Source organism: Mya arenaria, chromosome 15, assembly GCF_026914265.1.
Source record: "Mya arenaria isolate MELC-2E11 chromosome 15, ASM2691426v1".
Taxonomy (NCBI): domain Eukaryota; kingdom Metazoa; phylum Mollusca; class Bivalvia; order Myida; family Myidae; genus Mya; species Mya arenaria.
Window position 1 is genome coordinate 30,639,667 of NC_069136.1, and position 22,323 is coordinate 30,661,989.

General features: G+C 39.0%; 1 protein-coding gene across 5 annotated transcripts in view; it reads left to right on the top strand.

Annotated features, from left to right (window-relative positions):
• Positions 1-3,863: 3,863 nt before the first annotated feature.
• LOC128220597 (uncharacterized) overlaps positions 3,864-22,323 on the top strand; it is a 29,721-nt gene continuing 11,261 nt past the window's right edge. Inside the window, exons 1-9 of one of the 5 annotated variants that reach the window (XM_052929052.1) lie at positions 3,864-3,952; positions 15,236-15,292; positions 16,190-16,318; positions 16,785-16,838; positions 19,870-19,941; positions 20,391-20,504; positions 20,740-20,835; positions 21,277-21,405; positions 22,064-22,210. In XM_052929052.1, coding sequence (XP_052785012.1) covers positions 15,242-15,292; positions 16,190-16,318; positions 16,785-16,838; positions 19,870-19,941; positions 20,391-20,504; positions 20,740-20,835; positions 21,277-21,405; positions 22,064-22,210 — 792 coding nt within the window. In that variant the 5' untranslated portion in view covers positions 3,864-3,952; positions 15,236-15,241. The other 4 variants (XM_052929049.1, XM_052929048.1, XM_052929051.1 and 1 more) reach the window with 4 other exon arrangements.

Genomic DNA, 22,323 nt, shown 5'->3' on the forward strand with positions numbered 1-22,323 from the left:
AGCATGGAGATTAATCATAGAAAGGAACCAGGAAAGGTGAGAATGAATGGAAATAAATCATAGTAGGAACCAGAAAAGGTGAGAATGAATGGAGGGAAATCATAGTAGGAACCAGAAAAGGTGAGAATGAATGGAGAGAAATCATAGTAGGAACCAGAAAAGGTGAGAATGAATGGAGAGAAATCATAGAAGGAACCAGGTAAGGTGAGAATGAATGGAGGGAAATCATAACAGGAACCAGGAAAGGTGAGAATGAATGGAAATAAATCATAGTAGGAACCAGAAAAGGTGAGAATGAATGGAGGGAAATCATAGTAGGAACCAGAAAAGGTGAGAATGAATGGAGAGAAATCATAGTAGGAACCAGAAAAGGTGAGAATGAATGGAGAGAAATCATAGTAGGAACCAGGTAAGGTGAGAATGAATGGAGAGAAATCATAGCAGGAACCAGGTAAGGTGAGAATGAATGGAGGGAAATCATAACAGGAACCAGGTAAGGTGAGAATGAATGGAGAGAAATCATAGCAGGAACCAGGAAAGGTGAGAATGAATGGAGAGAAATCATAGTAGGAACCAGAAAAGGTGAGAATGAATGGAGAGAAATCATAGCAGGAACCAGGTAAGGTGAGAATGAATGGAGGGAAATCATAACAGGAACCAGGTAAGGTGAGAATGAATGGAGAGAAATCATAGTAGGAACCAGGTAAGGTGAGAATGAATGGAGGGAAATCATAGTAGGAACCAGAAAAGGTGAGAATGAATGGAGAGAAATCATAGCAGGAACCAGGTAAGGTGAGAATGAATGGAGAGAAATCATATAAGGAACCAGGAAAGGTGAGAATGAATGGGGGAGAAATCATAGTAGGAACCAGGAAAGGTGAGAATGAATGGGGAGAAATCATAGAAGGAACCAGGAAAGGTGAGAATGAATGGTGAGAAATCATAGCAGGAACCAGGAAAGGTGAGAATAAATGGAGAGAAATCATAGCAGGAACCAGGAAAGGTGAGAATAAATGGAGAGAAATCATAGAAGGAACCAGGAAAGGTAAGAATGAATGGAGATAAATTATAGGAACCAGTGAAGGTGTGAACGGAGAGAAATCATAAGAATGGAGGGAAGTCATAGCAGGAACCAGGAAAGGTGAGAATAAATGGGGAGAAATCATAGAAGGAACCAGGAAAGGTGAGAATGAATGGTGAGAAATCATAGCAGGAACCAGGAAAGGTGAGAATGAATGGAGAGAAATCATAGCAGGAACCAGGAAAGGTGAGAATGAATGGAGAGAAATCATAGTAGGAACCAGGGAAGGTGAGAATAAATGGGGAGAAATCATAGAAGGAACCAGGAAAGGTGAGAATGAATGGAGAGAAATCATTGTAGGAACCAGGAAAGGTGAGAATAAATGGGGAGAAATCATAGAAGGAACCAGGAAAGGTGAGAATAAATGGGGAGAAATCATAGAAGGAACCAGGAAAGGTGAGAATGAATGGAGAGAAATCATAGCAGGAACCAGGAAAGGTGAGAATGAATGGAGAGAAATCATAGTAGGAACCAGGGAAGGTGAGAATGAATGGAGAGATATCATAGCAGGAACCAGAAAAGGTGAGAATAAATGGAGAGAAATCATAGCAGGAACCAGGAAAGGTGAGAATGAATGGGGAGAAATCATAGCAGGAACCAGGAAAGGTGAGAATGAATGGAGAGAAATCATAGCAGGAACCAGGAAAGGTGAGAATGAATGGAGAGAAATCATAGCAGGAACCAGGAAAGGTGAGAATAAATGGGGAGAAATCATAGCAGGAACCAGGAAAGGTGAGAATAAATGGAGAGAAATCATAGCAGGAACCAGGAAAGGTGAGAATAAATGGGGAGAAATCATATAAGGAACCAGGAAAGGTGAGAATAAATGGAGAGAAATCATAGCAGGAACCAGGAAAGGTGAGAATAAATGGAGAGAAATCATAGCAGGAACCAGAAAAGGTGAGAATGAATGGGGAGAAATCATAGTAGGAACCAAGGAAAGGTGAGAATGAATGGAGAGAAATCATATAAGGAACCAGGAAAGGTGAGAATAAATGGGGAGAAATCATAGCAGGAACCAGGAAAGGTGAGAATGAATGGAGAGAAATCATATAAGGAACCAGGAAAGGTGAGAATAAATGGGGAGAAATCATAGCAGGAACCAGGAAAGGTGAGAATGAATGGAGAGAAATCATATAAGGAACCAGGAAAGGTGAGAATGAATGGGAAGAAATCATATAAGGAACCAGGAAAGGTGAGAATAAATGGAGAGAAATCATAGTAGGAACCAGGGAAGGTGAGAATGAATGGAGAGATATCATAGCAGGAACCAGAAAAGGTGAGAATGAATGGGGAGAAATCATAGTAGGAACCAAGGAAAGGTGAGAATGAATGGAGAGAAATCATATAAGGAACCAGGAAAGGTGAGAATAAATGGGGAGAAATCATAGCAGGAACCAGGAAAGGTGAGAATGAATGGAGAGAAATCATATAAGGAACCAGGAAAGGTGAGAATAAATGGGGAGAAATCATAGCAGGAACCAGGAAAGGTGAGAATGAATGGAGAGAAATCATATAAGGAACCAGGAAAGGTGAGAATGAATGGGAAGAAACCATAGTAGGAACCAGGAAAAGTGAGAATAAATGGGGAGAAATCATAGAAGGAACCAGGAAAGGTAAGAATGAATGGAGATAAATTATAGGAACCAGTGAAGGTGTGAACGGAGAGAAATCATAAGAATGGAGGGAAGTCATAGTAGGTACCAGGAAAGGTTGAAATGAATCGAGAGGAATTCTCGCAATCGGAAACCTAATGAAATGCAGACGAAAAAGAAACTGTTAAAGATGGAGAGAGTACGACGGAAAAGACATTGGCGGGAAAGGGAGAAAGGGAAAGTAGGTGAGGTTAATGAAGGTGAAACTATGTGAATGGGAAAGGGAGAAAAAGATTATAGGTACGCTAATAAGGGAAAAGCATAACTGATCATTTAATATGCTATACTTATCGACTGCATATTTGCAAAACACTTGATTCACAAAACAGGACAAGCGAAATATAAAAGAGTGTATGTGTTATTTGACAAGCCAAACGGCAGACGTATTTAAATGCTGCTTAGCTACCATGTTGTCGTTTCATTCGCTGTCACAATGTCTATCGTCCTAGGAATCAAAAAAGAAAACATACATATATATCCTTAAACTTAAGAATAAAAAGGGTTTAACCTTTAATTGTTCGCAAATGTTATAAATCAAACCATTATTGATATAACTTCAACCTGATGAAAATGCTAATAGACCATAGCACAGGCGTAACAAAATAGTTCAATCGTCCATAGCACCAGGGTTCAATTATGGTCCTGTCAATAGTTTCCCACCAAGTGGTTTAAATATTTTGTATACACCACTCCTCGCAAATAAATGGTTGTACGAATAATGCCATCATCAGCATCATGTTTCTCCGTCGCCCCCTCCCTCATCAATCAAATCGATCGATATTATAACGTAATACAGTTAAACTCTCCTTGTTATATTTATTAAGTTAAATACTTTCAGAAGATTGAACAATAAACGTGGGTTGTCATTTCTTTAAAAAAAATACTTAACTAATATTGTACGATATATAAATGACAAAACTTAACGCCGACCGAAACATGGAAGATGGGCATATACGAAACTTCACGTACGCCTTAAAGCATTTACACCACATTTATTCTTGCTTATATCAATCACAATTAGGCAAAGCATGGCGTATTTATTTATCAAACCATAATAACTTCCCTCCCGACACAGTAAAATGAAACTGTTATATAGACTGGACGTAGTTTAAGTACTTTTTACGCATTGCTGCTTTGAGATGGAAGGAATGTCGTATACCTAAAGATCGAGTTGCGCTAAGTTTGATTAAAGAGGCTTTTTGCCGTTTAATTTATCGTAAGTATTCATTAAATTCACTTCGGGGTAGCAAGCTTCAATCCCGCGCGCATTTGCATATTTACAGCAGGACTGTGCACTGTTAAACGTGTGTGTGTGCAGATAAGGAAGGATTTAAGTATGGAGTTTAGGACACATGTTCGAGAGGAACTTAAAGATGTAAGAGTTTTATCTATTTTGTACTTAGCACTTGTTGTAAATGTGATTTCACACAACTTTACATTAATACGCACTAATTGTTTTAACGAGAAACCTGCTGTATTTTATGGAACAAAATACAGAACTTAGCATTCTGAACTGTCACCTCGTCACAAAACTTCCTCAATTTATTGACTAAATGTTTGCTATATATTTATGTATATTATATACAATGCACTCGTATTATAACCGTATTCGTAGTGCATATAACGTGAGTCTAGTGACCATGCTACTTAAATCATGTCTCTTACATCTTTAATACAACCGTACGTGTTTCGAACAGTACCATTATGGAATCATGACTGGTATGTATACACGAAGTCCTGTTTTCCTCCAAACAAATATGTTTATTTTTTATAAAAAAGCGGATTATAATTCAAGTTAATATGTCAGTGCCCGCCTTAACCATTTTAACGTATATCGTAGCTGGTAAATTCGTATATTATACTATCAATTTCATTACCTTATAATCTTATAATATAAGTTCAATTCCCTAATAATTTGTTTAATTTTGTTGATTTCCCCCTTGTTTCTATTTAAAACTACTTCAATGGGCAAACTCCATGTGAAATCGACTTATCTTTTAACAATTGAATGCAGTTTTATGTACATCTGCCAATTTCACGAACAATTGACCACACTGACTACCAAGTACGCGTAATTAAAGACTTGCACTGTCAATGAAAGGTCAATATGTTTAGGACAGGGTGATAGTGGGAACTATCATGTCATCGGTTGTGCTCAAACGGTGTCATCTCTAGAGATGGAGTTTAAAATGGAAATAACCATTATAGATACGGTGAGATATAAAATCCATAACGCTTTGATAATCAAATTAAAATAGCATCCTAATTATTGTATGTTTCCTACTTAAATACTTCTAGGTAAAACTCCCCAAACAGGGGATAAATTGTTTCCTGGCCCCATGTACGCGACGTGCCACGGCAAGAACAAATCTATATAGTTAAGTTACTATTTATTAAACAATAAACATGTTATACGAATAGGGCAAAAATAGGATTTCCATTCATAAAACAAGCCTATCGCCCACAGGTTGTGTATATTGCGTTACATTTATTACAGGATCAGTATCACTTTCCCATAAATGTCACATAGTTGCAGTTCAAAGTTATCTACGACCCGCTTACTTCTAGCGTGAATGGTATACCACTCATGTGATTTTGATTGAGGCATTTCTCGACCTTTCAGTTTTATCATACGGTTTTATACTAATACCAAATACTTTCTTTATATACAAATAAACGTACAAAATACTCAAAATATTATAAAGGTGAATGACATTCAAACAAATATCTGTCTCCACTGTAAGAAAGCTAGGAAGGTCACGGTGACTTATATACTCGGTATAACGTTACACGTAAAACTGTCTATCAAAACGTCACATTTAGTGTCAGGTACCATCGTTCTCATTAATATTGTGACATCCTCGATAAAAACCATCTGTATCGTATAGAATCATCCGTATACAGGAATTAAGTAAGTTGTCTTCTTTCTTCTGATTTAAAACATACATTTAAGTTCGTTGAGTGATTTATGAATAGGGGTGAAAACATATTTAAATGAATCAAGGTTTAAGGTAAGTCATCCATCATGAGTACAACAAATTGCTTTTGGTAAAAGTTCATTTTAAAGTTAAAACAATGTTAAGTTTGAATACTTTAAACATTTTTAGCGAAAGCTTATTCGATATTGCATTTTGTTATTTAAGAAACAAATACAACTGCTTAATAATCATATAAAACATAGACATGTCCTCGATGTTAATATCTTAATTGCACTAACACATCTTTATACCCTAATGCTGGATGGCTTACCTTATTTACGTTTGGAATGTTATTTATTTGCCTTATTTATTTATCTATGATCAATTTTTACCTTTTATAATTTGAAATAAATCCCTAAGTCTTTATCTTTCAATTATGTTGTTTAAATGTTTTTTTCCCCTTCATTATTAAATTATTCAGTTTTCAATTTCTATAAAACACATGTTTAAATAATATATGAGTTCATGCTTTCCCTTGATATACGAAGCATGAATGTCAAAGTATTTTTATATTCGTGAACACATGATAAAACCGCACGAGTAGTGAAACACATTCCTTTTATGTGTGGAAGGTATCTTTAAACCTGGTGTGAATGCATGCGTAATCAATCATATTAAAAAGAAGAATTAAATCTTAATACAAGATTTGGTTATATCCCAACTATTTAAATTAACGTGGGCTGTTTCTTTTAAGGATAGTGTGGGATTGTGAGTTTAAATGTTCGTTCATGAAGAGTTTAACACTTGTGACATTGTGCAAACAGAAGATCAATTAGAATAATTTGCTGATTTTGCTGATTTACAGTGAAAACCGTGTAGCCACGATATGTAACCTTGACCTTCATGTCCCAGACGCCAAGATCGTGAATTTATATTAGTGCAAATATGCGGTTACTATGGATACAGAGTGTTTTATTAAATATCAATATAAGTCTTCAACAAATAATGTGCAAAACTACAGCAAAAACAAACACATTCAGGAGTGTCACCGAGTTTTGATTTGCATCTAAGGATATCTGAATATAGCAAATCGTTTTTATAACATTTGGGTAAAACCAGGAGAAAAAGCCGGCCATGATAACCACGATGCACATAGCGTGGTTCTATTACCGGGACATGTGTTACTGGTTCCTGGGTAAACTTCACGTGAGACATAAGGTAATTTGGGTAGCCTGCTGTACATTTACACGTACATGAGATATGCTTTCACCCCAACATGTCTGTGTGGGGGTATGTTTGTCTGTCAGTCTGTTAGTCTGCTGCTCTGTATGTAAGTTTATGTGTGCCCACAAGCCTGATCGTCCGATTGTTTGCGTCCACTCGCTGGTTGTCCGTCCGTCCGTCAGTAGGATTGGAGCCTGGATGCAGTAGGGTAATATCTAAAAGCGTTCATAACTTGTTCTATCTTTATGAGAGATGTGCTCTCTCCTTTAACGTTAAACAAGTGCATGCACGTCAGTTTCCTTTAAAAGTACCTTCGAAATTTCTCCCCTAAGCCAGATCAAGGCATCAAACAATTTAATATAAACACACACAAAAACCTACGCTAGTGTGATTTCTTTTGAGATTGAATCGTTTAATGACTTCAACTATTCATTTTATAGAATTGCGCATGCCACGGTTGAAAATCATCAATGCGTTGACATTTTTGGTTGCATTTTTATACAGCTTTTATCATTCAAATGAATTGTTTACGAATTCAAAAGCCGACTTTACGCTCTGTGGCGAAGAAATATGAGTAGTATAACAAGAATGCAGTTTATATATGTATATATTTATAACGCGTATCGTTCAACGTACTCAAATTGTAAATCTTTCCCTTATTTGGATATCCTATAAAACGTAGGCGGTGATTAAATTCAATTTCAATCTGACTTTGAACACATGCTGAATTTTATTTTGAAGAAGAAAGGTTCTGAGAGTTGTGTTTATTTGAAGTAAGAGCGAAAGAAGAACAAAAAGGTTGGATATTAATCAAATTCCCATCGTGAATATCAGTAAGTTTTACATACATTATTAAACATGGTTGCCTGCCACACGGTGTCATTGTAAGCTTGATTTATGAACAATTAGTGCTCTTATTTAAAGGTATATCAGATACTGGCTCCGGTTTTTTTTACCTTATAGCATTAAACGTCATTCATTACAACCGGTGACACACAAATCTTATATTCTTTTTACTTGAACTGTTGATATATTTTACTTTCATTAACGTTTGTATGTCAAACAGTAATGTGAAGAAAACTAATGAAGCAATGTAAACGTTACCAGCCCTAGGGGAATATTTACAAATTACCTAAACATCATAATATAGTGTAGCCTTGTATGTACTTAGATGTATGGAATGATCTGGTAAAGTATCTTTCATTATTTGTATTAAGTCTTTATTGTTGACAAATGCCTGTATCGAAATCTTATTTACTTATAATACATAATTTAGTCATTTTACAATATGTGTGTAGATATATTACGTATTATTGAATGACATAATTGGCCATTTTCTTCCGGATTGCGTTTACTGTATAGTTACTGCCTCTAAAGTGCAGTTATTTCATTGTATATAGTAACTTCAGTGTAGTGAATGCGTCGACAGTGTAGCTACTGCGTATTAAAATACACTTAGTCGAAAGTGTAGTTACTGCGTATTAAAATACATTTCGTCGACAGTGTAGTTACTGCGTATTAAAATACACTTTGTTGACAGATTAGTTACTGCGTCGACTGTGTAGTTACTGCGTCGACTGTGTAGTTACTGCGTCGACAGTGTAGTTACTGCGTCGACAATGTAGTTACTGCGTCGACTGTGTAGTTACTGCGTCGACAGTGTAGTTACTGCGTCGACAGTGTAGTTACTGCGTCGACAGTGTAGTTACTGCGTCGACTGTGTAGTTACTGCGTCGACAGTGTTGTTACTGCGTCGACAGTGTAGTTACTGCGTCGACTGTGTAGTTACTGCGTCGACAGTGTAGTTACTGCGTCGACAGTGTAGTTACTGCGTCGACAGTGTAGTTACTGCGTCGACAGTGTAGTTACTGCATCGACAGTGTAGTTACTGCGTCGACAGTGTAGTTACTGCGTCGACAGTGTAGTTACTGCGTCGAGACTGGTTCCTACCGTTTAGTTACTTTGTCGACTGTGTAGTTACTTCGTCAGCAGTTACTAATGTTCTGCCCATATGGATCATTGCATGACACATATTCTTGAAAACAACATATCGCTACTTAAAGCCCCTGCTATGATGCGTTAAAAGTTCCTCGCCGAATGGATACCCGATGGCGAGGGTAAATAAGCTTACATCCCTCCCCCGCGTTAAAAGAGTTGCATATACATTCGCTGTCGATAGACAATCTATCTCAGTCAAATGTATACTTCAGGTTCTGAAGGATATCTTCCAGCAAGTGAAATGCATAGCTAATTAGTCAAAATGATTTTCCTTGTCGTTTCAACAAAGCGGGGGCTCACATGTGTAAGAAGTTAAATGATTGTGTCAAATTCAGACAGTTTAAAATAGTATTCTTTTAAATATATGTGATGCCATTCTTAACCTTTGGGTGCCTTTTAAAGTAAAATTGATGATAAAGTAACAAATTGTATCAGGTTGTAAAAATGTAGTGCCGTACTAAAATCAGAACGGCACTGTCGCTTTAATCATAAAATATGACCCATAAACAAACACAAGATGGGGATATTGAAATGTTAAACACCGAAACTTTATAAGGATTAAATTTAGTCTTGTGAGTTTATGGGGCAAAATGGAGATACAGATATTATTCGATTTAAAGAGTTTGTTTGGGGAAGCGACCATCTCCGTATTAATAACATATAGAACAAATCACATACATATCATAGCTCACTGGGGCAAGAGAGACAACCGTTTCATTAAAGACACACTCTCGGTTTTAGTTAATATATTTGTTTATTTTTACGAATACAGACATAATATCTTGAATGCTTCCCGTAAAACGTTAGCATAAACAATGAAAAGTTGACAACTGTCGCTGCAACGTCATGAACTTTGTATCGATGCCCCAGTAGTTCGGCGGTAACCACCTCGTCTACTCGTCAGAGGTCCCGGTATCGATTCCTGCTGCCTACCAAAATAAATTTCTCTTTATATTACTATTTTATCTTTAAGAATATTCATACATGCTTTGTTCTCTTCAATTCCGCTGCTAATGGGATTCTAATGATCTTAGTTGTAACTGTAATGATTTTGGTTTAAATATTTTATTGAGCAAAAATACACGTCATGCCAAATACATTTTCTATATCCAAGATTTTTTCAGTACAAAAAAAACTAATAATGTTCATTTCTGTGTATACAATACGCTTTTACATAAAAGGCAGACAGTAACAAAATACACGTGAAACCCGCACCAAAACATATAACACTCTATATTAAAGACATGGCCATTTGGTTCACTACCAAAACTCGTCCTTATGCGATAAGATCCAGAAAAAATGAAAATACTGCTACTGATGGAACACAGTAGCTGGCAGCAAACAAGCGCATCAAGCGGAAAGAAGGGTGCCTACAAAGCACGACCACCCGTACAAGAGATGGATTTGATAGCCTATAATGAACGACCACCCGTACAAGAGATCGCTTTGACAGCCTACATAGCAAGACCACCCGTACAAGAGATGGATTTGATAGCCTATAATGAACGACCACCCGTACAAGAGATGGCTCTGACAACCTACATAGCACGGCCATCCGTACAAGAGATCGCTCTGACAACCTACAAAGCACGACCATCCGTACAAGAGATGGCTCTGACAACCTTCATAACACGACCACCCGTACAAGAGATGGCTCTGACAACCTACAAAGCACGGCCACCCGTACAAGAGATGGCTCTGACAACCTACAAAGCACGGCCATTCGTACAAGAGATGGATTTGATAGCCTATAATAAACGACCACCCGTACAAGAGATTGCTCTGACAACCTACATAGCACGATCACCCGTACAAGAGATCGCTCTGACAACCTACATAGCACGACCATCGCTCTGACAACCTACAAAGCACGGCCATCTGTACAAGAGATCGCTCTGACAACCTACAAAGCACGACCATCCGTACAAGAGATCACTCTGACAGCCTACGAAGCACGGCCATCCGTACACGAGATGGCTTTAACAACCTACATAGCACGACCATCCGTACAAGAGATCGCTCTGACAACCTACAAAGCACGACCATCCGTACAAGAGATCGCTCTGACAACCTACATAGCACGACCGTTCGTACAAGAGATCGCTCTAACAACCTACCAAGCACGGCCATCCGTACAAGAGATGGCTCTGACAACCTACATAGCACGACCATTCGTACAAGAGATCGCTCTGACAACCTACAAAGCACGGCCATCCGTACAAGAGATCGTTCTGACAGCCTACAAAGCACGACCACCCGTACACGAGATGGCTTTGACAACCTACAAAGCACGGCCATCCGTACAAGAGATCGCTCTGACAGCCTACAAAGCACGACCACCCGTACACGAGATTGCTTTGACAACCTACATAGCACGGCCACCCGTACAAGAGATGGCTCTGACAACCTACATAGCACGACCATTCGTACAAGAGATCGCTCTGACAACCTACATAGCACGGCCATCCGTACAAGAGATGGATTTGATGGCCTATAATGAACGACCACCCGTACAAGAGATGGCTCTGACAACCTACATAGCACGACCACCCGTACAAGAGATCGCTCTGACAACCTACATAGCACGACCATCCGTACAAGAGATCGCTCTGACAACCTACATAGCACGACCATCCGTACAAGAGATCGCTCTGACAACCTACAAAGCACGACCATCCGTACAAGAGATCGCTCTGACAACCTACATAGCACGACCATCCATACAAGAGATCGCTCTGACAGCCTACAAAGCACGGCCATCCGTACACGAGATGGCTTTGACAACCTACATAGCACGACTATCCGTACAAGAGATCGCTCTGACAACCTAGAAAGCACGACCACCCGTACAAGAGATCGCTCTGACTACCTACATAGCACGACCGTCCGTACAAGAGATCGCTCTGACAACCTACAAAGCACGGCCATCCGTACAACAGATGGCTCTGACAACATACAAAGCACGACCGTCCCTACAAGAGATCGCTCTGACAACCTACAAAGCACGGCCATCCGTACAAGAGATCGTTCTGACAGCCTACAAAGCACGACCACCCGTACACGAGGTGGCTTTGACAACCTACAAAGCACGGCCATCCGTACAACAGATCGCTCTGACAGCCTACAAAGCACGATCACCCGTATACGAGATTGCTTTGACAACCTACATAGCCCGGCCACCCGTACAAGAGATGGCTCTGACAACCTACATAACACGACCATCCGTACAAGAGATCGCTCTGACAACCTACATAGCACGTCCGTTCGTACAAGAGATCGCTCTAACAACCTACCAAGCACGGCCATCCGTACAAGAGATGGGTCTGACAACCTACAAAGCACGACCGTTCGTACAAGAGATCGCTCTGACAGCCTACAAAGCACGGCCATCCATACAAGAGATCGTTCTGACAGCCTACAAAGCACGACCACCCGTACACGAGATGGATTTGACAACCTACAAAGCACGGCCATCCGTACAAGAGATCGCTCTGACAGCCTACAAAGCACGACCACCCGTACACGAGATTGCTTTGACAACCTACATAGCACGGCCACCCGTACAAGAGATGGCTCTGACAACCTACATAGCACGACCATTCGTACAAGAGATCGCTCTGAAAACCTACAAAGCACGGCCATCCGTACACGAGATGGCTTTGACAACCTACATAACACGACTATCCGTACAAGAGATCGCTCTGACAACCTAGAAAGCACGACCACCCGTACAAGAGATCGCTCTAACAACCTACAAAGCACGGCCATCCGTACAACAGATGGCTCTGACAACATACAAAGCACGACCGTCCGTACAAGAGATCGCTCTGACAACCTACAAAGCACGGCCATCCGTACAAGAGATCGCTCTGACAGCCTACAAAGCACGACCACCCGTACACGAGATGGCTTTGACAACCTACAAAGCACGGCCATCCGTACAAGAGATCGCTCTGACAGCCTACAAAGCACGATCACCCGTATACGAGATTGCTTTGACAACCTACATAGCCCGGCCACCCGTACAAGAGATGGCTCTGACAACCTACATAACACGACCATCCGTACAAGAGATTGCTCTGACAACCTACAAAGCACGACCACCCTTACAACAGATCGCTCTGAAAGCCTACAAAGCACGACCACCCGTACACGAGATGGCTTTGACAACCTACATAGCACGACCACCCGTACAAGAGATGGCTCTGACAACCTACATAGCACGGCCATCCGTACAAGAGATGGCTCTGACAACCTACAATGCACGGTCATCCATACAAGAGATGGCTCTGACAACCTACATAGCACGACCACCCGTACAAGAGATGGGTCTGACAACCTACATAGCACGACCATCCGTACAAGAGATGGCTCTGACAACCTATCAAAGCACGACCATCCGTACAAGAGATGGCTCTGACAACCTACATAGCACGACCAGCCGTACAAGAGATGGCTCTGACAACCTTTCAAAGCACGACCATCCGTACAAGATATGGCTCTGACAACCTTCATAGCACGACCACCCGTAAAACAGTTTGCTCTGACAACCTACATAGCACGACCACATATACAAAAGATGGCTCTGACAACCTACATAGCACGACCACATATACAAAAGATGGCTCCGACAACCTACATAGCACGACCACATATACAAAAGATGGCTCTGACAACCTACATAGCACGACCACATATACAAAAGATGGATCTGACAACCTACATATCACGACCACATATACAAAAGATGGCTCTGACAACCTACATATCACGACCACATATACAAAAGATGGCTATGACAACCTTCATAGCACGACCACCCGTACAAGAGATGGTTCTGACAACATACAAAGCATGAATAGGAGCCCGTTTCAATAAATGATTTTAGTTGTTAATCTTAAATCTGTAGAACACTGGCTCAATGTTTACTGCCATTGTTTTCTAATGTGTGTTGTCAACTCAAATCCTTCTTTATATTCAGTTGTTACAAATACAACCACAAATATCAACAATATGAGATCACGACAATTGATAATTTTCGATTACAATCGTTATTGAAGGCGACGAATTGGATTTGGCTCTGATGGCTATGGAGAAAAATTAAAGAGGACTTATCTCGACCACCATGCGCGACCATGCGTACATGAGGTGGCTCTGACGGTCTTGGGGGACACTGTTTAGGAAGACTTATCTCGACCACCATGTGCGTCAGAACTTCTTGAGAAAATCAGATCACAAACTTTACACTTCAATGGTGTAGTCATTTTTACGCAATAGCTTGGCCTTTGTGCGTTTTACCCCTCTTTTTATGTACAATACAAGCATCTGTCCTTACCAAACAACATTCATCTAAGCTACAATGAACAAATTGTATTGACGTTGAATTTAAAATGTAATGCACTGGGTTACCATTAGATATTTTAGTAAATGGAGGAACAAAACTGTTGATTGATAAGAACGACGAATTTTAAAGACAGTTCCACTAAATAGGAGCACAAATGACAATAGATAATCTATTGTTTCCAACAATTAACGACCTGTGGTCTGTATCTCAGTGGCGTATCCGTTCTAGTATCCAAACTTGACTCTCATAGGAATTTCTGTTTCATGCAGCCGTTAAAATCGTTTATTGTATACAACATATTAAAGTATGTGTGAAACAATGTTATTTTGACGCTATCGAACAAGACATTCAAGAGATAATATTTTCAATGAATAGCTTATTTTGATAATAAAGCAAAAACCGTATTATAAGTCTTCAACGATCCATTATTAGCTACGCCCCTGCTGGACATTGTGAAATATATAAAGGAAGAAAGAAAGCACCATACCCTATTCTTTAGTATTGTCTTCAGCGTTCACAAATATGATCACGTTTGATTGCAAATTTTAAGGATTTATGACAAGTGATTTTCTCATATTTATCGACTTGGATGTGTTATAATTGATAACTTCAAAATGCGGATGTATGTTATAAAACGGCACAGTGAAAATACCTGGTCACCCAGGAGTCACCGTATCCTATTCTACCGAAGTCTTTGCTCTGTCAACGACTATTTGGTACATACGTTTTGTAGTTAACAATGCTTTGGTTTCGTTGATTTCTGCTAGTTAGCCTCTACACGCGCTTGTGCACGAACAAATTACAGTTTGGGGTTAAACAAATAACGTTATGCGCTTTAAGAAGGCGTTGTAATCTAATACTTTAATCATCGTCTCATAAAGTGGACAGAATTTTGAAAGTGCATTTGAAAAAGTCTGATAAATTGCCGTATTATTTATATTGCCCTTCCCCTTTACGAAAGGTTATCTGGGTGTTTCCCTTTTTCAGATTTATGACCTGGTTTGTTTGTTTTCAGCGACGGATGGCGGAACAGGAAGTACAGAAATGTCTGCGGTGGCTACTTGATCAGAAGGTATATCCTCGTCGTCTGGCTAGATTTACTAGAATATGGTTATCTTAGGAAGGTCGAAATAAAATAGATTTTAATACTGCATTTGGTCATGCCGACGAAGTCTTTTATCATTGTATGGTCAAACCGTATTACTGAGTATTAAAAACTTCAACAAAATAAGGTGTGTATACCTGGTATGATTGTGAGTTCTGACTTTCCATCACACAGAAATTGATTTCTTAGCTTATATTTGCACTAATACATCGAGTCCTTACGCCAACACGTGACCAATCAGTCTGTAGCCTATGTCTGCATGTGGACTATAAGTTCTCAGCTTATGAATGTACGTTGACATTAGGTTCATAGCTTAAGTCTGCACACATGCATTAAGTTCCTAGCTGAAGTCTGCACACATACATTAAATTCATAGCTGAAGTCTGCACTCATACATTAAGTTCATAACTGAAGTCTGCACACATACATTAAGTTCATAGCTGAAGTCTGCACACATGCATTAAGTTACTAGTTGAAGTCTGCACACATACATTAAGTTCATAGCTAAAGTCTGCACACATGCATTAAGTTCCTAGCTGAAGTCTGCACACATACATTAAGTTCATAGCTGAAGTCTGCACGCATACATTAAGTTCATAGCTTAAGTCTGCGCACATACATTAAGTTCATAGCTTAAGTCTGCACACATACATTAAGTTCCTAGCTGAAGTATGCACACATACATTAAGTTCATAGCTTAAGTCTGCACATATACATTAAGTTCATAGCTTAAGTCTGTACACATACATTAAGTTCATAGCTGAAGTCTGCACACATACATTAAGTTCCTTGCTGAAGTCTGCACACATACATTTAGTTCTGAGATTATGTCTGAATGTTGATCATTGTCTGTTTGGTGTTTAGGAAAACCTGGAAGGAACTCCGTATGGGGAAAACAAGGCTGCGGTTGACGCTGCTTCCGGAGCGCACGGTCGCTGGAGGGCGCAGCTGAATGATTACCGGAAGTCCATGGACAAACTTAACAATGTACATGTAAGTCCTAGTGAACAATAGTGTGAATAGTATTTATGTTAGCCGATTGCTATCTTGCAAAAAGGTTACTTTTTGTTGTTAAAAAAGTATTTTAACATGGTTAAAATTATATGGTTACAATTACTGACCTAAATGTCTTTAAACTCTAGAAAATGAGAAAATCACACAAATAGTACCAAAACAAATATAGTGGGCTTACCTTGATCCTGTTAAAAGGGACTTAAGCTTGTTCGAGAAACCGGGTCAAGTCAGTTTGACTGATCTTAAAATAAAAAAAATGCGGCGATGTGTTGCCACAGAATGTATTAAAAAAGAACTAAAACTCGAAAGCTCATAATAAGTAATTGAATATTGAATATGTGTAGAAGACTTTCATCTGACTAAAGTGCACTGTATTCCATGCGTGTAGAGCATGTACCAGCTGAATACCACGTATGTGTATCAGACATTGACATTTCTTTCACAGAGACTGCGAGATGACGAAGTGGAGGAGCTGTATGGAACCTACAAGGATCTCCAGGTAAACAACGCAACCATCTTGCTAGTACGGAATGCTTATACAATATCGTCATCAACAAGAAGTGATCTTTTGAAGCTGTTTCCATATACAGGTGGTCCAAAGTGAAATGTGTTCGCCGAATTTTAAGTGAGGGAAATTGTGTGAAGCCGAATAAAATGGCGGCGTTGAAAGGAATTTCGGTGTTTCAAGGATGTATTTTCACCTGGTAAGTAAGTTATATCACCTTTCTCGCAATATAAATACGCCTACCCGGAGACCACACGTGTATGCGTCTCTCGGTTTTTTAACCTATGTTTCTAGAGGCCTTTACAAAAAAGTTATTGAATGTATAAGCTGAACGATTGATTGTTTACAAAGTGAAAATAGAAAATTGCGTGACTTGAAACTGTGTTTTCGGCCCAAGTTTACCATTCTTGTACCTGCTTTAGCTATTTGTTATTGAATATTTGCATTATTTATCTTTTCGACCGCTACTGCACTTACATGGGTATTATACGGCCGATTGTTTCATGTTTAAACACCTTTAATGTTGGGCAACGAAGTTTTATGCAGATTTTCTGTGAAGCAGAATCAGAATAAGCGTGCTTTAAAGCTGCATTTTCACAGATTAAACAGTTTGACAACTTTTTAATTTAAGTCCTGGAACGAGCCATTTTTGCAAAAATCCATGGAAACCCGCTATAAAAGACTGCCGACAAAAAATATATATTTAAATTAAAAAAAATATGTTTTATGCATTTAAATCGTTAGTAACGGTTTAAGCTATAAAACATTATTATTTTAACGGAAATATGAAAATCTGCGATCTGATCTTTGATTAACAATCTTTTAATATCAGTTAACTATTACTTACGCAAATAATTGTTCTTACCAAGACAAAAAATAAAAAAAAGTTGTAAAAACGGAATATCTGTGTGAGTGCAACATTCATAGCATTCTTAAGACACATTTTAAAATCAATAATAAAAGAAAATGTGGTACCCGATAAGAACATACCACGTGCTTTTAATGCAAAATTACACACCAGATACACCTGTGTACTATTTTAGCAAGATTGTATACTCTAAAATTCACCATTTTACACTGACCGAAGATAAATTTATCGTATGGGAAGACCCCACAGCCTCTTTTAATTCATAGACGATGTTGAGGGTATAAACACTTCACTGCGGTCAATAACTTAACTTCACTGAAATACGTGTACCAATGTTAAGGTAGTCTTAAAGGGTCTAGAATAAATAGTTGAGTGGGTTATACATTTGCGTGAAATTCCACTATCTATAATCCTGCATTGATAAGAATACCATATACGCTTAACAAATTATTTTAGACCAGGTTAGACAACATAAATATCAGTACATTTCAGTGAAAGTAAGTCATTGTGCTTTATTATTATATCATAACATTTATTTCATACATATATTTTGTTATTTAGCGTTGTACCCAAAGATCCATTGCAAGACAACTGACGGGGTTGGTGGGGTTGGGTATGGGTATGGGTAGACTTAAACTGCTTTAAAACGTATTTTCGTTGGTAAGATAAATTAGACTGATAATATTGCATTCATTGTATTTGCCGTATTGCGGGACGTTCGTGTTACATCAAGAGTTCTTACATTTATTTACCGAGTAATAATTTGTTTTCCGAGTTCATATAGATGAATTGCTGGAAAACTATACAAGTAATTTTGCATAACAAATACACGGTACGTTCAAATTTCCTTTTGTTATAATTATTAACATGTGTTGCAGCTCATGTCTTAATTAAACTTTTATTAACGCATGTATATTCTATTTCTGCTTCACACAAAAACTGCATAAAACTTCGTTTCCCAACATAAAAGGTGTTTAAACATGAAACAATCGGCCGTATAATACCCATGTAAGTGCAGTAGCGGTCGAAAAGATAAATAATGCAAATATTCAATAACAAATAGCTGAAACAGGTACAAGAATGGTAAACTTGGGCCGAAAACACAGTTTCAAGTCACGCAATTTTCTATTTTCACTTTGTAAACAATCAATCGTTCAGCTTATACATTCAATAACTTTTTTGTAAAGGCCTCTAGAAACATAGGTTAAAAAACCGAGAGACGCTTACGCGTGTGGTCTCCGGGTAGGCGTATTTATATTGCAAGAAAGGTGATATAACTTACTTACCCGGTGAAAATACATCCTTGAAACAACGGAATTCCTTTCCACGCCGCCATTTTATTCGGCTTCACACAATTTCCCTCACTTAAAATTCGGCGAACACATTTCACGTTGGACCCCCTGCTCATTCAATGTTTCAGCTGTGTATTCAAACTGCAAAAATGCACACAACGACAAAAGAAAGTATCCAGTTTTATTTTTTCGATAATTTTTTATTTTCTAAATATTTTCCTACGAGAGGCAAACTCCGCAAACGATCTTAGCGATAAAACACCATTTACAGATCCTATAAAAAGAGCCAAACTAGGACAACATTATAACGATAGTAATTCAAGCCTATTGCAGAAAAAGCAAGATGTATCGGTTGTATTTGTTGTGTAGCCAGTAAAACCATTTTTGCAATTGTCAAAATTTTAGTATTGTACTTTTTTACAATTTAGCATTGCATTTGTCAAAAAGAAACAACTTATCAACGTTAACGCTTGGCTCGAATTACTCGTTGGCTCGAACTGGATGTAAAGGACCAAATTCTTTATACTGAAGGTAAAAATTCTCGCTTGGCTCGATATTTTCGAGACTTGGGGTATTTTCGCTGGTCCCTGGGAGTTCAAGCCAAGAGGATTGGCTGTTATGCATGCTATGATGATTGTTTTGATGATCATAATCTGTATATGCTTGTATCTAAATCAATGTTCTGTTCTGTTCTGTTCTGATAGCTAAATTACTTATTCAGCGCTATTTTAAGACCATAGAATTCCCACTACATGGCAAATATCGGGACAAATCGAAACTGTATACCTTCTTTTCAGTGTATGTCTTGTAACTTCTACAGAAAAAAAGATTGATAATATACTGCATACTTTATTTATTTCATTAGACGCTATCTGAGAAGAAAAGCAACTGTTTCAACGTGATGTCAAACATAACAGCGCTTGAAGAGCAAATTCAGGTACAGTCAATATGAAATCCGTGTAATTTACGGGTTTTGTTGTAGCTTATGATAGTTTTGGTAGATCAGTTTGTAATGAATATTAGTGAAAATCTGATGTAAATTATGTTAGCTTGTTCGCGGTTAAAGCCATGGCATTTAGTAGTAAATCATATGAAATATTTCTTACAGTAATTAGTAATAAAATAATTATGCAATATAGCGATGTATTTTTAACCATATATTCTTATAAAAAGGCAGTCATCCAAATGCGAAATTAGTGTTACAATTAAGCGATGCAAGGATTTAATAAAATAATACGCAGGTGTTTTCTATTAAATCTGCACATTTGAGTCAATATATTAAAGCAGACAAATACCCCGGGATTTTGTTTTAAAGACAACTTAAAAACTATTGTCCGAGTGCCAATCGACGAATGACTCCAAATAAAACTCTTGCCGATTCCACAGAGTCTCGGGAGCGAGGTGGACGCCCGGGCCGTCCATCTGGTCAACATGGCGGCCAACAACCGGTCACAGACGAGCGCACACCTCAACAACGAGAGTATGGCCGAAAATACACAGGTCCGATATCTCCACTGATTGAGACCATTTTTTTTCCAATATCTGTCAAACAAACGTACAGCTTTCGTGCTGCTGCCAGCAAAATCGAACCAGATCATAAAAAGAATGTTTAAATAATTGTTTTATTCTGGTACCTTGTTTACTAATTTTAAATATTATAATATATATATAATTATATAATATTATATTGGCTGATATTCACTAGTCTATTGAAATTATGAAATTTCCTTCTCAGCGGTGCCTAACTGGAGTGCGTAAGGCGTGGCGCTGGTTGGACGAGATGATGCAGTGCACACACGTTCACCTAGCTAACGCCGCGGCGTACCACGAGGTAAGTTGGACGATATCATGCAGTGCACCTAAGTTCACCTAGCTAACGCCGCGGCGTACCACGAGGTAAGTTGGACGATATCATGCAGTGCACCCAAGTTCAACTAGCTAACGCCGCGGCGTAACACGAGGTTAGTTGGACGATATCATGCGGCAGTGCACCTACGTTCACATAGCTAACGCCGCGGCGTACCACGAGGTAAGTTGGACGATATCATGCAGTGCACCCACGTTCAAAAAACTTATTCGGGAACTTGTCTTTGGGATTTGCTTGCAATATATTGATTTATCTGTTCCGTACAATGACGTTGTTTTGACTGTTTTTCTGTACCTGACATTATTGTATAAACAAGCATATACTTGTAGTTTCTTTATGCGCCTCTTTCCGTGGTCGCGCTGCGTCTATGCAATGGTTGTGTATTTGTTTCCTTCCGTGTTACAGTTTTTCCACGAGGTGGAGGAGGTAGACCACTGGTTGGCGTCTACCATGTCACAGATGCACCTTACCTTCGCCCGGGCTCGCATGGCCGGACACGCCGGGGACCTCAATGGCATCAGGGTAGAAATCAAGGTCAGTGGAAAATCTTTGGGTCCTGTCATATACTCGATAAGGGAACAACAACTTCTTAACAGCGACCTAATTTTTCATCGACCCTACATGATCACAAGGTTGTGTTCGTTTCACTGCCTAGGGCCAGTTCTGGAAGTAATCGGAACGGCGGTAACAGAACGTACTTGTTTGGAGTACAAGAAAGTGCTTGCTTATTTCATTGTATTGTTGCCCCCAATGGTTGGTGTTGACTGTTTACTCAAAACACAGATATAGTCATGTATACTTACTAATAACGTAACTTAGCTTATTTGTGCATGATAACTTCGCTTCTTCACCCACACCAAATTCCTCCGCGTTACACCAGAAACAAGTGTTGGAAACTGGATTGTTTAACTCGACAGTTGTTCCATGTGTGCAAAGCCTTCCTCACAGTTAATCAAAACGGAGCGCAATGATAAAATGTAATATTTTATTAGAAAAAAGTAAACATGAGGACATGTTTAACTGATGTATGTGGCTTCCACGACAGGCTTGAAACCGAACACCAGCGTCCGTACAGTATGTTTGGAACTCGTAAAGATCTGTGAAATGAACACATATGGCTTTAAAAGTATGTTAACCAAACCAAACTTATCTTATCAATTTTCTCTATCTTCAAATACCGATATTATTTCAGGACACGATGTTGGCGTACCTGCGCTGGCAGAGCAAGGTTGACGGGCTTTTCACGCGCGCACGTGACATTGTGCCCGTGCATAGACGTACGACCCCGGTCATCGACCAGTGTCAGGTCACCGCCCTAGCATCGTACAACGGACCACAGGTACTAGAAGCATGTACATGGCGTTCGCTCAGCGGCACTTTTGTTACCGGTTATATTGATGTTGTAATCTCCATAATGAGACACCACATTCATTCCACTCTAAACATCGATTT